The sequence below is a fragment of the Megalops cyprinoides genome, chromosome 17 (genome assembly GCF_013368585.1).
Source record: "Megalops cyprinoides isolate fMegCyp1 chromosome 17, fMegCyp1.pri, whole genome shotgun sequence".
In the NCBI taxonomy this organism is placed as follows: domain Eukaryota; kingdom Metazoa; phylum Chordata; class Actinopteri; order Elopiformes; family Megalopidae; genus Megalops; species Megalops cyprinoides.
In genome coordinates, this window is record NC_050599.1 from 657938 (window position 1) to 670829 (window position 12892).

At 49.0% G+C, this 12892-nt stretch overlaps 1 protein-coding gene across 1 annotated transcript; it reads right to left on the bottom strand.

Moving 5' to 3' along the window:
* Positions 1 to 2372: 2372 nt before the first annotated feature.
* On the bottom strand, positions 2373 to 5269 carry LOC118792674 (protein yippee-like 5). Its single transcript, XM_036550568.1, has 3 exons — positions 5043 to 5269; positions 3638 to 3800; positions 2373 to 2600 (listed from the first exon to the last, which is right to left on the bottom strand). The coding sequence occupies exons 2-3, from the start codon at positions 3776 to 3778 to the stop codon at positions 2376 to 2378; spliced, it is 366 nt and encodes a 121-aa protein (XP_036406461.1). The 5' UTR covers positions 3779 to 3800; positions 5043 to 5269; the 3' UTR covers positions 2373 to 2375.
* Between the last annotated feature and the right edge of the window lie 7623 nt (positions 5270 to 12892).

Genomic DNA, 12892 nt, shown 5'->3' on the forward strand with positions numbered 1-12892 from the left:
GCATAGGGCAAAGACCTGAGATGAACAGCTTGCAAAAGGGTGCGTCTTTAACCTCCCACGCCAACAGCGCCCCCTGGTGACCCTGCGGCTGCTGTGCTGTGTGCTGTGGAGAGGTGTGAGTCTGCAGCTCAGATGGTGGCTCTGAAGACCAGAGGTGAGTGATCAGGCTCATAACATATTCATGTGTAAACAATCAGAAATGGTGGCTGTAATTTATGCATTATGATCAAACTCCTGGATGTGTTTATGCACTTTTTTACAGCATATGCTTGTAAGACAGTGTTTCAGGAAGGGCTGTCTGATGCACGGAGCCTGTGAAACAGGCCCGCATCTTTGCACCCTATCATTAGATTAGAGGCAGAGGAAGGGGGTGTGTGGTGATCTGGCAGGAGAGAGAAGGGCAATGCAGCACACAGCAGAGGTGCAGACGTGTGCTTTGGTCAGGTGGAGGTGTAAAGGTGTAAAGCAGGCTACACTGCAGACATGCCCAGGCATCGGCTGCTGGGCTTCCTGCCGGAGCTGTCCGCATGGCACATTCCTGACATCAGTGTCTCTCCAGCTGAAAATGTCCCTGGCTTTGTTTCCCAGGAGGCACCAGGTCAGATAATGTTTACTCTTGATCCAGTAAACTGTATTAACATTATCTGAGTCTTAGTTCTATGAAACATTCATGTTAAAAGGTGAGAGTGTGATCAGCTCACAGCTGCTGCAGGACAGGACACCAACAGCCTCAGCTGCACACAGGCCCTCCCCCCTCCCCCTCCCATATTCACAGGGACCGAGAGAGGGACAGGAAGGACTCCTCTCAGAGGGAGGGGACAGGGAGAGGGACAGGCAGGACTCCTCTCAGAGGGAGGGGACAGGGAGAGGGACAGGCAGGACTCCTCTCAGAGGGAGGGGACAGGGAGAGGGACAGGAAGGACTCCTCTCAGAGGGAGGGGACAGGGAGAGGGACAGGCAGGGCTCCACAAGTGTCTCTCAGCTGGATGTTTTATTGATAAATGACCATGACAGAAAAGTCAGCAAACCAAAACCTCTTCTTTCACTTAAATTTTACCCAGAAGGAAAAATAGAGATGGTGATTATAATAAGAAAAAATACTCATACCAACTAATAATTGTAATGGCAAAAATATTAATAATAAGCAAAAAGTAAGACCATTTTTCCACCAAATACACAATGACCTCGGTAGGTGACTGCGTGCCCTGTGGTCTGTAAAGGAGGCCTGGACAGGGTGACCATGGCGCAGCCTCCTTTCCATTCCAGACAGTGGTGAAACCGTGGTGAGTCCACTCTTTATATCACTCACTTCACTCTGCCAGACGCTACATGCTCTGACTGCACACACTCAAACACACTGTCTCAGAGTCTGTTTAAACGGATGAGCACCAGCACTGCAGATCCACTCTTTAGCAGGAAGTTGAAGTGTGTCCTCTTCACTCCCCAGATCAGAGCAGTTTCAGAGCAGCCCCCCCGGCAGCCATGTTTAACCCCTGCGGAGAGTGGAGGAGCAGGCACCCCCCCCCCCCCCACCCGAGTCTGCAACTACATCGTCTAATATAAACACTGGCACACTGTGTGTGCAAAGAAGGCCTGTCTCTCTATGCAGCTCTGCATACACACCTGCAAACGTGTGTGTGTGTCTGTGTGTGTGTGCGCGTGCGCATTTCACTGTGCGGGTGCGTGTGTGTGTGTGCGTGCGTGCGGGTGAGCGTGTTTCTTTGTGCAGGTAAGTGTGTTGGGAGCCCTGTGTTTCACTGTGAGCATGGGGCATCTCATCATCACATGCAGTTCCACCAAAGGAACCCAGTGCAGTGGGCCATCGTTACTGAAACTGCCTAATGAACCTGTGAATTCTCACAGACCAGACAGGTTCAGGACAGTAGGAAGTTTAAAGGTTCACACACCTCCTTTCAAAAACATTCAGAGAAGTTGTAACTTTAAAGGTATGTTCACTCCCTAATTCCTTCTCACAGACCACCCCTGCTGCGTGCCTGACTGTGTGTCAGTGTGTGTTTACCTGTGTGTGTCAGTGTGTGTTCACCTGTGTGTGCTTACCTGTGTGCATTTACCTGTGTGTCAGTGTGTGTTTACCTGTGTGTGCTTACCTGTGTGTGTCAGTGTGTGCTTACCTGTGTGTCAGTGTGTGCTTACCTGTGGGTATTTACCTGTGTGTGTCAGTGTGTGCTTACCTGTGTGCGTTTACCTGTGTGTGTCACAGTAGCTGTGGTGGGCGTCACTACGGGAGTGTCTGTATGACAGGAAGCTGCAGTGAAGGAGAGGGTGAGACAGACAGACAGACAGCCCTGGCGGGGGGGAACGGGGTGTAGCCGATGGCGTAGGGGGCCGGGGGGGGGGGGGGGGGGGGGGGGGGCTCAGGAGTTATCAGATGGGACGTGCTCCTCGAAACCCTCGCTCTCCCTCACTAGCGCCCTCTCCAGGATGACACGGCCCTCCTTGTAGCGCTGGCTGTCCTCTGTGGCGAACTCATAGATCCAGCCCAGCTTGCTGTTACAGTTCTTACAGCTGACATCACGCACCATGTGCCTGCCAGTCAGCATCACGCGGTCCTGCACCTCGCTGTACTGCAGGTTCACCACCTGGGGGCGACAGAGGGAGAAACCTGCTCATTTCAGCTCTTCATTCATCTTCACTGGTTCCCTCTCACTCATTATCCAGCCCAATGACCTGCAGCATTGTTCTGCAGTGTGAGTCCCAGGCAAACAGCAGAGGGACTGTTTCCCCTGCAGGTCCATCCTGCTCCAGGAGGACAGAGTGAAAGATCCCTGCAGCCCGACACAGCACAGCTGCTGCGCTCGTCCTTATTGGCCGGACGAGACTCTTGCAGCTGTCCTGAGTGGCTCAGAGAGAGCTGGAGGGTGGAGCTTCTGAGACCACCATGGGGGTGCGACAGGCCCTGATACTGGGGGCCTTGGGTTGCCCCTGGGGGGAGCAAGGGCGTGTTGTGGGCAAAAATACTGATCCGTCGATGCAACAGCTCTGAGCTTCACTAATTTCTGCATTCAGCATTGAAGTGATACCAAGCTGTCTGTGCATTTGTTATGAAAATTGAGTTCATTTAAAACTGTCAATTACTAACAAAAAAAATCTTCCCTTTATGTCCACACACACACGCACAAACGCAGGCACACGCACGCACGCAATCACACACACACACGCGCGCACGCATGCAGGCACACTTCACGCACGCAGGCACACACACACACTAATGGGCTTTACACAATAATACTGTCCATGAATTTATTCAGATCAAATGTCATTTTCAAGACCAATCACTGATCTAAAAACACCACTTAAAAACGGGTGCTGGAGAGCAGCTCCAGAGAGGAGGAGCGGCTCAGGAAAGGAGCAGCGGCTCAGGAAAGGAGCAGCGGCTCAGGGGAGGAGGAGCGGCTCAGGGGAGGAGCAGCTGGACAGCCAGTGCAGACATTTCTGCAGCCTCTGACAGCAGCTGGGGGGAGAGGGCAGGTCCCACGGTCATCTGGTCACCATCTGATGAGAGGTGAGTGTGTGTGTGTGTGTGGGCTGGGTAGCTGGAGTACCTGTGTAAGGCCCCTGTCATGTGGGCGTGTCAGTGAGTGATGTAATAGGGTGTGGCGGCGTGGGCGGGGCTTGCCTTGTTGAAGAGGAAGGCGCGGCCGGTGGCTCCAGTGAAGCGCGTGGAGATGAGCTCGGACCGGTTTGTCAGGATGGTGTCGCAGTTGGCACAGGAGAAGAGCCTTGTCCCTCCGATGTGGTCCAGGAAAATCCGCCCCATGGCGCACTGCAGCTGGGACCAACTGCAAAGCATGATGGGAGGACCATGATTCAACCACCCTCGCTATGGTCCAGAGCTCAACCTTGCCCAAGGGTACAGCAGCAGTGCCCCCACGGAGAATCAAATCAGCAACCTTTCGATTAGGAGTCCTGGTCCTTATTATAGTCCTGGCCAATATTAGAACCCCGTTCACATGAGTCAGCAAAGGTGTCCTACAAAAACAAGATTCTTCGAAGAGCAAACGCGGATAATTTTACGGCCAGGCTATAAGAGATTTGGAGTAAAGTCAGTGCGACAGAACTGACTTATGAGGCAAACCGCAAACGCGTTGCCACCAACTGCGCAAACGCTGGCGCTTCATCAGCTTGGAGAAGAAGAAGTAAAAAGCATTACTGCATTTGATCTGACAACCCACGCGATTCACGCAGGACAGGCAAGTGAAGAGCCGCTGTTCGGTCACTGAAAATCTCTGCATGACGTTACACGCCACTTTACACTGTTTGTTGTGTCAATGCTTGGGACGATCAAGGACTCTGGAGTTCACCGCTGCACGAAAGCCACATTCTCCGCAACACGACGCAACCAGAGAGGCGCACAAACCTGAAAAATATAGTCTGATATTGATGCGGCATTTGGGCAGGTAATCAGTGATATAACGCCGTCTAATGAAATGGGATGTGTGGTGCATTACAAGCTAGTTCAGCCTGCAGAGTCAGCAGGTCAACATGGAAAATACACATTTTTATGTCGAGTACACTGCTAGACAGCAGCATGCTATTTCAGTGTTAACGGAGGCGAGAGTGCAGTCAGAATAACAGCCAAATGAGATTATCTGGCTCGCACTTCCACTTGCTGACGGACAGCGCAACGCTGCCTACCGACGCGAAATGCGGCTTAACTTCACGGGAAGTGGCTACATCAGCCGGTCATTCAGTAATCCGCAGGGAGCAGCACGTCTGCTTTGCCTAATGTCCGGGTGGAACTCACTTAAAATCACATTTCAGTCACACCGGCCCCCTGTTTGCAAAGACGACTTTTCACATGAACCGTGCGGCCGAACCAACGCGCAGAGTCCGGAAACAACACAACTCTATTTAAAGTACCGCATTATGTCCCAATGCAAAGGCAAACACCCGACAGATAATGCTGGAATCGCCCACCCCCGCCGCCACCAGTCAGCCATACATTCAGTAACCAGATCAGGTCATTTTCTACCCCGAACCCGACGGGTTACGGACGGTGTTTGTTGACACCAAACCCTCACCAATCTCTCCGTCCGTCTGTTGCGCTCTGGGCTTCTGTGTCACCGCCGATGTGTCCTTAAATGGTCGTTTTCTTTGGAAGACTTCGTCTGTCTCTCTTTAGGGCGCTTTCCCTTCGTTTTCTCCTCTTCCTGGCTCTCTTTTGCGTGTTTGGGTGTCAGTGTCGCGGTTTCTGCGCTGTTTTCTCTCTCGCAGCTGTTTCCCGCAGCCTGTGTCAACATCCGCTACGTTGCGCTGCGCCGCCTCTTCCATCAGCTGATCACAGGCTCTTAAAGAGAGAGAGCCACGCTTTGTGGAAATCGTCAAATTTTCCATGTTTTGTGCGCTAAAAGTATGTGAACGAGGAGATCTGAATCCCCATAAGCTTTCAACATCGTCTAATTTTAGTTTAAAATTTCCCAAAGACCGTTGCTAGGGGCTTTGCACTCCTAAACCTTAGAGCTGTGTGTGTGTGGAGTTAGTGATCGATTGGAACAGTTTTCATAATAGCAGTATCCTCACACATCCAAATGAAACATATCATGAAGACTGAATATAAAAGCAAAATGTTTTTTGCCTCACTTGAAAGGAAGTTGGTGCCTGACAACACTGTCTGCAGTTACTCAGTGTGAACACCAGGGGGCAGAAGAACATTCCTGAGATAAACAGATAGTTTTCACCCGTTTCAAAAAGTGTTAATGAAGCAAAGGCTCTAAAACATCAACCTCCTCTGCAGAACTTTGAGCATTTTATTTTACTTTCATTACAAATCACAAAACAAAGCTGAAGTGCTGTGAAGATGCTGTATGTCCGGCGTGTTGCGTTCTCCATCCCCTCCCTCAGAGGGCACGACACACGTGTAGGATCTCTCTCTCTCTCACACACACACACACACACACACACACACACACACACACACACACATGCGGTTTAGAGACGTCAGACGCACCTGACAGCAAGTCTGAGGGCTTTGGGGAAGCTTAGAGAGGGACAAGCACACGCACATGAGAGCACACACAAATCAACCCAACCCTCACCCTAACCCTAACTCCTACCTGTAACCCTAACCCTAACCCTAACCCTAACCCTCACCCTAACCCTAACTCCTACCTGTAACCCTAACCCTCACCCTAACCCTAACTCCTACCTGTAACCCTAACCCTAACCCTAACCCTCACCCTAACCCTAACTCCTACCTGTAACCCTAACCCTAACCCTAACCCTAACCCTCACCCTAACCCTAACTCCTACCTGTAACCCTAACCCTAACCCACACGCTGAGATTTGATGATCCATCTGACCCCGGGGTCATAGAGCAAAGAGGTGCTGCCTAGTGTGTCTCCACACCATCCGAACCCCAAAACAGGAAGCCAATCAGAAGGGGGACACATGGACCCTGTGCTTACTGTCACCACTGCACAGCTGACAGTCCTGCCAGCATCTGTGGGCCCTGTTCTTCAGCTGGAGTGACTGGAGGCCTTTCCAGGGTAGATTTGCCAGGAAAGAACCTTCTGTCTGAGCTGTGGTTTACAGCTACCAGAAATATTCCCTGTAATGCTAATGACAATATGCAGTCTGACAGAAACCAAAAGTTAGAATAGAATTTAATTCTCAAATAAATTCCCTCATGACATTTTAATATTTCACAGTGATATTTTGACTCAATGGTTTAGGGAAGTGATGGTTGCAGTCACCCTTTTTAGCCTCAGATGGTTTTCGGGGTCAGAGGTGGCACCGTTACTTCTAAACTCTCTGCTACTACAGGCCTGCCCTGTAACACGCCTCCCGGAACACAGGGAAAAACTGCAAAAGTCACAAGTTCAGTCCGGGGAGCAGATATGGGGCTCGGTGGGTTCGTCACACAAGGCTGTGACCTGTGCGTGTCCTTGGAGGGTGAATGATAACGCTCAGGGTAATAAACGTGTCATTTATCTGATTCCTCTGATATTGCATATGATCAGACCTATCTTCCGTCCAGCGCATGTGAGATCGTAACTATGCTGAACTTCAAGACGTGCCCTATCTCATTATCTCGAAAGATTACCCTCTCACTCGGAAAGCACTGCCTGTGTCAGACACACGGGAGCGGACTGCAAGCTGCTCCATCCGGCAGCCGGACCCCAGGCTGACGGCACACACTCCACAGCCCCGTCCCAAGCCTCCGTCAGCACAGGGATTCAATCTCCACAGGGATTCAGCCCTGCACCCCTCTGATGATGAGACCCCTGTCCTGCAGACTTCAGCCAGTAGCACACTATCCTGAATGGATTGCAAAGAAGAAACCCTCTCCCAGGGGTCCGGGTTTGTGTCTGTGCAGCTCTGCGGTGTTCGGGCAGAACTTATTTTTGGACATAGAATTCAGTCATAAACATATTCATTAATATTTCACGTAAATATGTTTTGTTTTTTCTCTCTCTCTTTGTCACTGTGTCTCTGGTGTCTGACACAGCACTGCCAAGGGTCCTTTTCTCTCTCTATATTGAAGAACCCTGTCCTTTTAAACATCCTTAGGTAGCACAGTGAGCACCTAAAAACTGTCCACTGAAACTGACTGGGCAAACAGCCTCCCGCCATGCTTATTCACTGGCGTGAAGGTCCTGACGTCCTTCACCTGTCCAGGTCCTGACGTCCTTCACCTGTCCATTACATGAACCTGACTGCTTGCTCTAACCCTTCCTTCTCAGCATTAGTTTGGATTAGTGCTTCAGCTCTCAGTCCTCAGTACGGTGTTATTTCCTATATTCCAGTGTTACCCAGGCTGTGCCCTGGACTCTACACATGCTGCTTCTCACTGAAACTCAGAGCAGGTACTTAGATTTGATTTAGCTGAATTGAATGTTTACATTTACATTTACATTTATTTATTTAGCAGATGCTTTTATCCAAAGCGACTTACAAAAGTGCATACAGCAAGTATAGCGACAGTATGGGGACAGGATGTGTACAGTTCCAATGTACAATGTTGACCTTGAGATAATTTTGATTTGGCGATTACCAGCTATAACTCCTTGGCAAAAGGAATTTGTTGTCAGAGATATGTAACAACATAAATGCAAAGGTATTATTTCAACATATCTTTATTACTGTGTGGCCTCTAGAAAACCGATAGTAACAATACAAAACAATATTAATTTGTTTTGTGTAATTCTTATAGGGCCCAAATCAAATAATATAATTTTTTAAATTATACTGATAGTGTATTGATATAATTAAGCAACATCTAGATCGGCTTTCTGAAGACAATTTGAAGATGTAATACAGGTCAATTTATGGAAAGCTGTTACATCCAAAATACAGGGATTACATTTTATACAGGGAATTTATATACCAAATATAATAACATTTCAAAAGGTTATGTCATTTTTTGCATATATTGTACAACATATTCTTCAGGTTACAGTAAATTTGCAGTGTGTAAAAAAGCATTGTTCATGCTCTGTGTCTTCTGTTTATAAATGTGACTGAATCAACGGAGGAAACGTCAGCTTGGGGACCCTCCATCGCTCATTGGGGCTTGGTCTCCAGGGTTGCAGTCATTGGTCCTCTTCAGGGAATTCTGGGAAGTGTGTTTGTGGAGGACGTGTTCCTGTCTCCTCAGGGAATTCTGGGAAGTGTGTTTGTGGAGGACGTGTTCCTGTCTCCTCAGGGAATTCTGGGAAGTGTGTTTGTGGAGGACGCGTTCCTGTCTCCGTGGGCTGGCGTTGCAGAGCTGGGTTTAGCGTGGCTCATGCTGAAGCGGGCGCGTGTGTGCGGAATACCCAGGACAAACAGAAACAAAACACTGCCTCCTCAAGGACAGGAGGATCTCAAAGTCTGAATAAGGACTGCAGCGTGTCTGTGTGGACCCTACAGTGCCATCCGGCCTTTGGGACAGGTGCTCGGTGAGTACAGGTACATTGCGACAGGTTGTCCTGGGAGAGTTTCTCCTTCAGAAGGAGGCAGCAGCACAGGCAGGTGGACACAGTGCTATATGAGCAGGAGAGCAGTGCTGTATGAGCAGCAGCTCAGTGCTGTATGAGCAGGAGAGCAGCACAGTGCTGTATGAGCAGCAGCACAGTGCTGTATGAGCAGGAGAGCAGTGCTGTATGAGCAGCAGCTCAGTGCTGTATGAGCAGCAGCACAGTGCTGTATGAGCAGGAGAGCAGTGCTGTATGAGCAGCAGCACAGTGCTGTATGAGCAGGAGAGCAGCACAGTGCTGTATGAGCAGGAGAGCAGCACAGTGCTGTATGAGCAGCAGCACAGTGCTGTATGAGCAGGAGAGCAGTGCTGTATGAGCAGCAGCTCAGTGCTGTATGAGCAGGAGAGCAGTGCTGTATGAGCAGCAGCTCAGTGCTGTATGAGCAGCAGCACAGTGCTGTATGAGCAGGAGAGCAGTGCTGTATGAGCAGCAGCTCAGTGCTGTATGAGCAGCAGCACAGTGCTGTATGAGCAGGAGAGCAGTGCTGTATGAGCAGCAGCACAGTGCTGTATGAGCAGGAGAGCAGCACAGGCAGGTGGACACAGGACTGCATTCAGGGCCTGAGATCCAAGGTCTGTAATTACTGCACCTTGACCTTGACCGGATTGCAACACAGTGTTCCAGTAACTTGCTTCAGCTGTATCCACAGGTGACAAAACAAAGATGACTAATGTCTTCCACTGCACAGAAATTACTAATGCTGACCTCAGCTTGGCAAAAAAAGTTTTATTCACATTTTCTATATGTTGTTTTTATTCATGTCATACTAGTGGACAACACAAAAAGGTCGATTTCTGTCTTAAGAGGACAATTCTGCCTAAGAGGACAAATAAGCAAAGGTTTTCTGCTCGCTGTGTCCATTGGATGCTCCTTTCCATCACTGAGCTCCCAGCCAGCTGCTCCTGAGATTCACATCTGCAGCTCACAGGTTTAATGCTGTTTGATATGGAGGTCATGGCAGAGATTGTATTTACTGTCAAACAGTTTCAAGGATAAATCTGTCCAGAGCAAAACTAAAGTATAGAGCTCAGTAAATGATTTTCCTGGAAGTGTTTTCAGCTGATGTTTTGACACAAAATGTAACTTAAGAATGTCAGCCAAAAGCTTTAAGAAATGCAAATTATAATTTTAAAGACTAAGCCCATGCATATACCAGCACATTCAGCACACAGAGGAGAGCTTACAAAGCTGAGAGATGAATATTAGACACAGTGAAGCAGACTTTCCCCTTTCCCGCAGGTCCCCTCCCTGAAGGAGCAGCTCAATGTGTTCTTCAAGGTCAGTCTTTAATGTCAGTTTGGGCCGTACAGACACACCGTTCAGACACACACTCACCTGGGCCAGAGCTGCAGGTCTGAATAACGCAGCCCTCACAGTCTGAAGTGTGATGATCGTATGGATGTTTGGTGAGATTCGTCTGTCTGTGTGTGGGACTGTGCATGCTGTAGTCTTCCTGCTGAGTAATGAGGCCTCAGCTGAAGACTCCCTCAAACTCCTATGACCTAATGCAGACACTGGGGGGTTTACATGCACTTTCACTGATATGCGCTCCGAGTCATAAACTTACCCAACGCTCACCTCCATACAGGTAACTCGCTTTCCAAGGCTGAGCGTCTTCCTGATCCACTGACTTCACACACTGTGGCAGGATTTCTGTCTCCGGAGGCACTGCATGTAGAAAAATATCTAGCATCATTCATATGAAGCTCTACTTGTTCAAAAATGTAAAAAATATAAGCAATTTAATTGAACTGAATTTAATGTAATCATACTAAAGAGCATACATTACCTTATTACACGTGATATGCATAGTATTCATGTAGGTTTGTTGCAGAAGTTTCATAAAGTCAATTAACTGGACCAAAACAACACCTGAAAATGGCTTTGTTCAGTGGACCCCCCCCCCCCCCCCCCGCCGCCACACACACACACACACACACACACACACACACACACACACACACAGATAATGGATGGTACAGAGGTAGCAGTGGAATAGCACATGCCCTTGAGAGAAAGTCCAGCCCCAATCTCTCCCCACCTCCTACATCCAATGACTATAACTCCTGCCAACCCCTGCAAAACACAAGCGGGTGGACAGACAGACAGATGAGCAGGACAGACAGAGAGAGACATACAGCTCCTCAGACAGACAGGAAGGCCAACAGAGACATAGAGACCACAGGACAGAGACCGGAGAAGTGAGAGACCACAGGACAGGATTAGTGTTCTACACACTAGTGGACGCTGTTGGACGGTGATGGACACCTTTGGATGTGCGGTACTCCCCCCATTCGTACTGATGCTGCTGGGACTTCTCTCAGGTTTTTACTCACCTTTACCTCACCTTCACCTCACCTTCACCTCACCTTTACCATGCGTACCTGGTGACGCAGGGGACCCATCCTCAGACAGACCTCTGGCCTCCGGCAGGAAAGCTGATGAGCTCTGCTCAGTCAGTCTGTGCTACTGTAGGAGTCAGGATGTTTTTAAAAAGCTTGTATTTACCTTAACTTTACGCACTTACGCTTGTCTGGATAAAGGTTCCTGAGCCCACATCAGAACAGCTGCTAGCACAATTGGTTTTGTAGCTGTTGATTAGTAACTGGGGTAGAGTGTAGCCGTTGAGTAGCAGTGGTGTGTGTTTGAGTCCCAGCCTGCAGGCGTGGTGTGTGTTTGAGTCCCAGCCTGCAGGCGTGGTGTGTGTTTGAGTCCCAGCCTGCAGCAGTGGTGTGTGTTTGAGTCCCAGCCTGCAGGCGTGGTGTGTGTTTGAGTCCCAGCCTGCAGGCGTGGTGTGTGTTTGAGTCCCAGCCTGCAGGCGTGGTGTGTGTTTGAGTCCCCACTGCGTTATGTGTGTGTGTGGCTGATAGCATGTACAGTGGCTGATAGCATACACTGTGTGTGTGTATGTGTGTGTGTGTGTGTGTGTGTGTGTGTGTGTGTGTGTGATCAGCGCATGTGTGTGACCAGGGCATGTGTGTCTGTGGGCTTTCAGTGACCGATGTTTTCACAGTTACTGTCCATGACTCTTGTTTGACATCTCTCTCAGTGTCCTGGGCCCTGCAGTCAGACAGCTCTATCATGAATGCACCATTTAATGATCTGCCAGCACGGGAGACAGCCCAGGTACGCTGTCCATGAGTGTGGTCATGTAGGGAATGATGGTGATGCCGTCTGCATCTCTCTATCTGTTACAGTATAACATTGCATATGTGTGTGAAGCATATCAAGTGATAGCCTTTCAGCATGTAGCATATGTGTGTACGTGTCTCTATAAACGTACAGATGTTTGTGTGCATACATTTATGTGTGTATGTATGAATGTGAGTGTGTATGTATATGTATATATATATATATATATATATATATATATATATATATATATATATATACATATAATGTGTGTGAGTGTATGTGTGTATGTGTATGTGTATATGTGTGTGTGTAATATCTGCGTCTCTCCCTCTCTGACAGGTGAACCATCAGCAGGTCCTGCCCACTCCTCCCTCCTCCCCCCCTCTCTCCGGTAATAACCCCCCCCCCCCCCCCTTGCCAGGAATGATTGGTGAATTAGGGATAATAATCAGTACCTGGCAGATAACACCCCAGATAGTACTGGGATGTGCAGGTCATGTCCTCTCCCCTGCCTGGAGCACAATGTTCTTCCTCAGTTAAACAAACCCTTCACTTCATTATTTTCAACTTTTCCTCTGCATGAGCAGAAAAGAGACACAGACTGTTAATAACATTACCCATAAGACACAGGAGGATGCTGATCAGAGCAGTCTGCTGCTGGGGTCGGCCAGTGGCTTGCCTTGTGGCAGAACCAGGACTGCACCTCTCCCTACACACTGTCCTCATCGCTGTATGGCATTTTTATATGATCTAGTGGGAAGGGGTATCCCATCCCAGCA

Excerpts from the sequence above, each read along its gene's own strand:
- LOC118792674 (XM_036550568.1), bottom strand. The coding sequence starts at position 3,778 with ATGGGGCGGATTTTCCTGGACCACATCGGAGGGACAAGGCTCTTCTCC. Across the intron at positions 2,601-3,637 it reads GCGCCTTCCTCTTCAACAAG|GTGGTGAACCTGCAGTACAG; the intron begins GCAAGCCCCGCC and ends TGTCGCCCCCAG.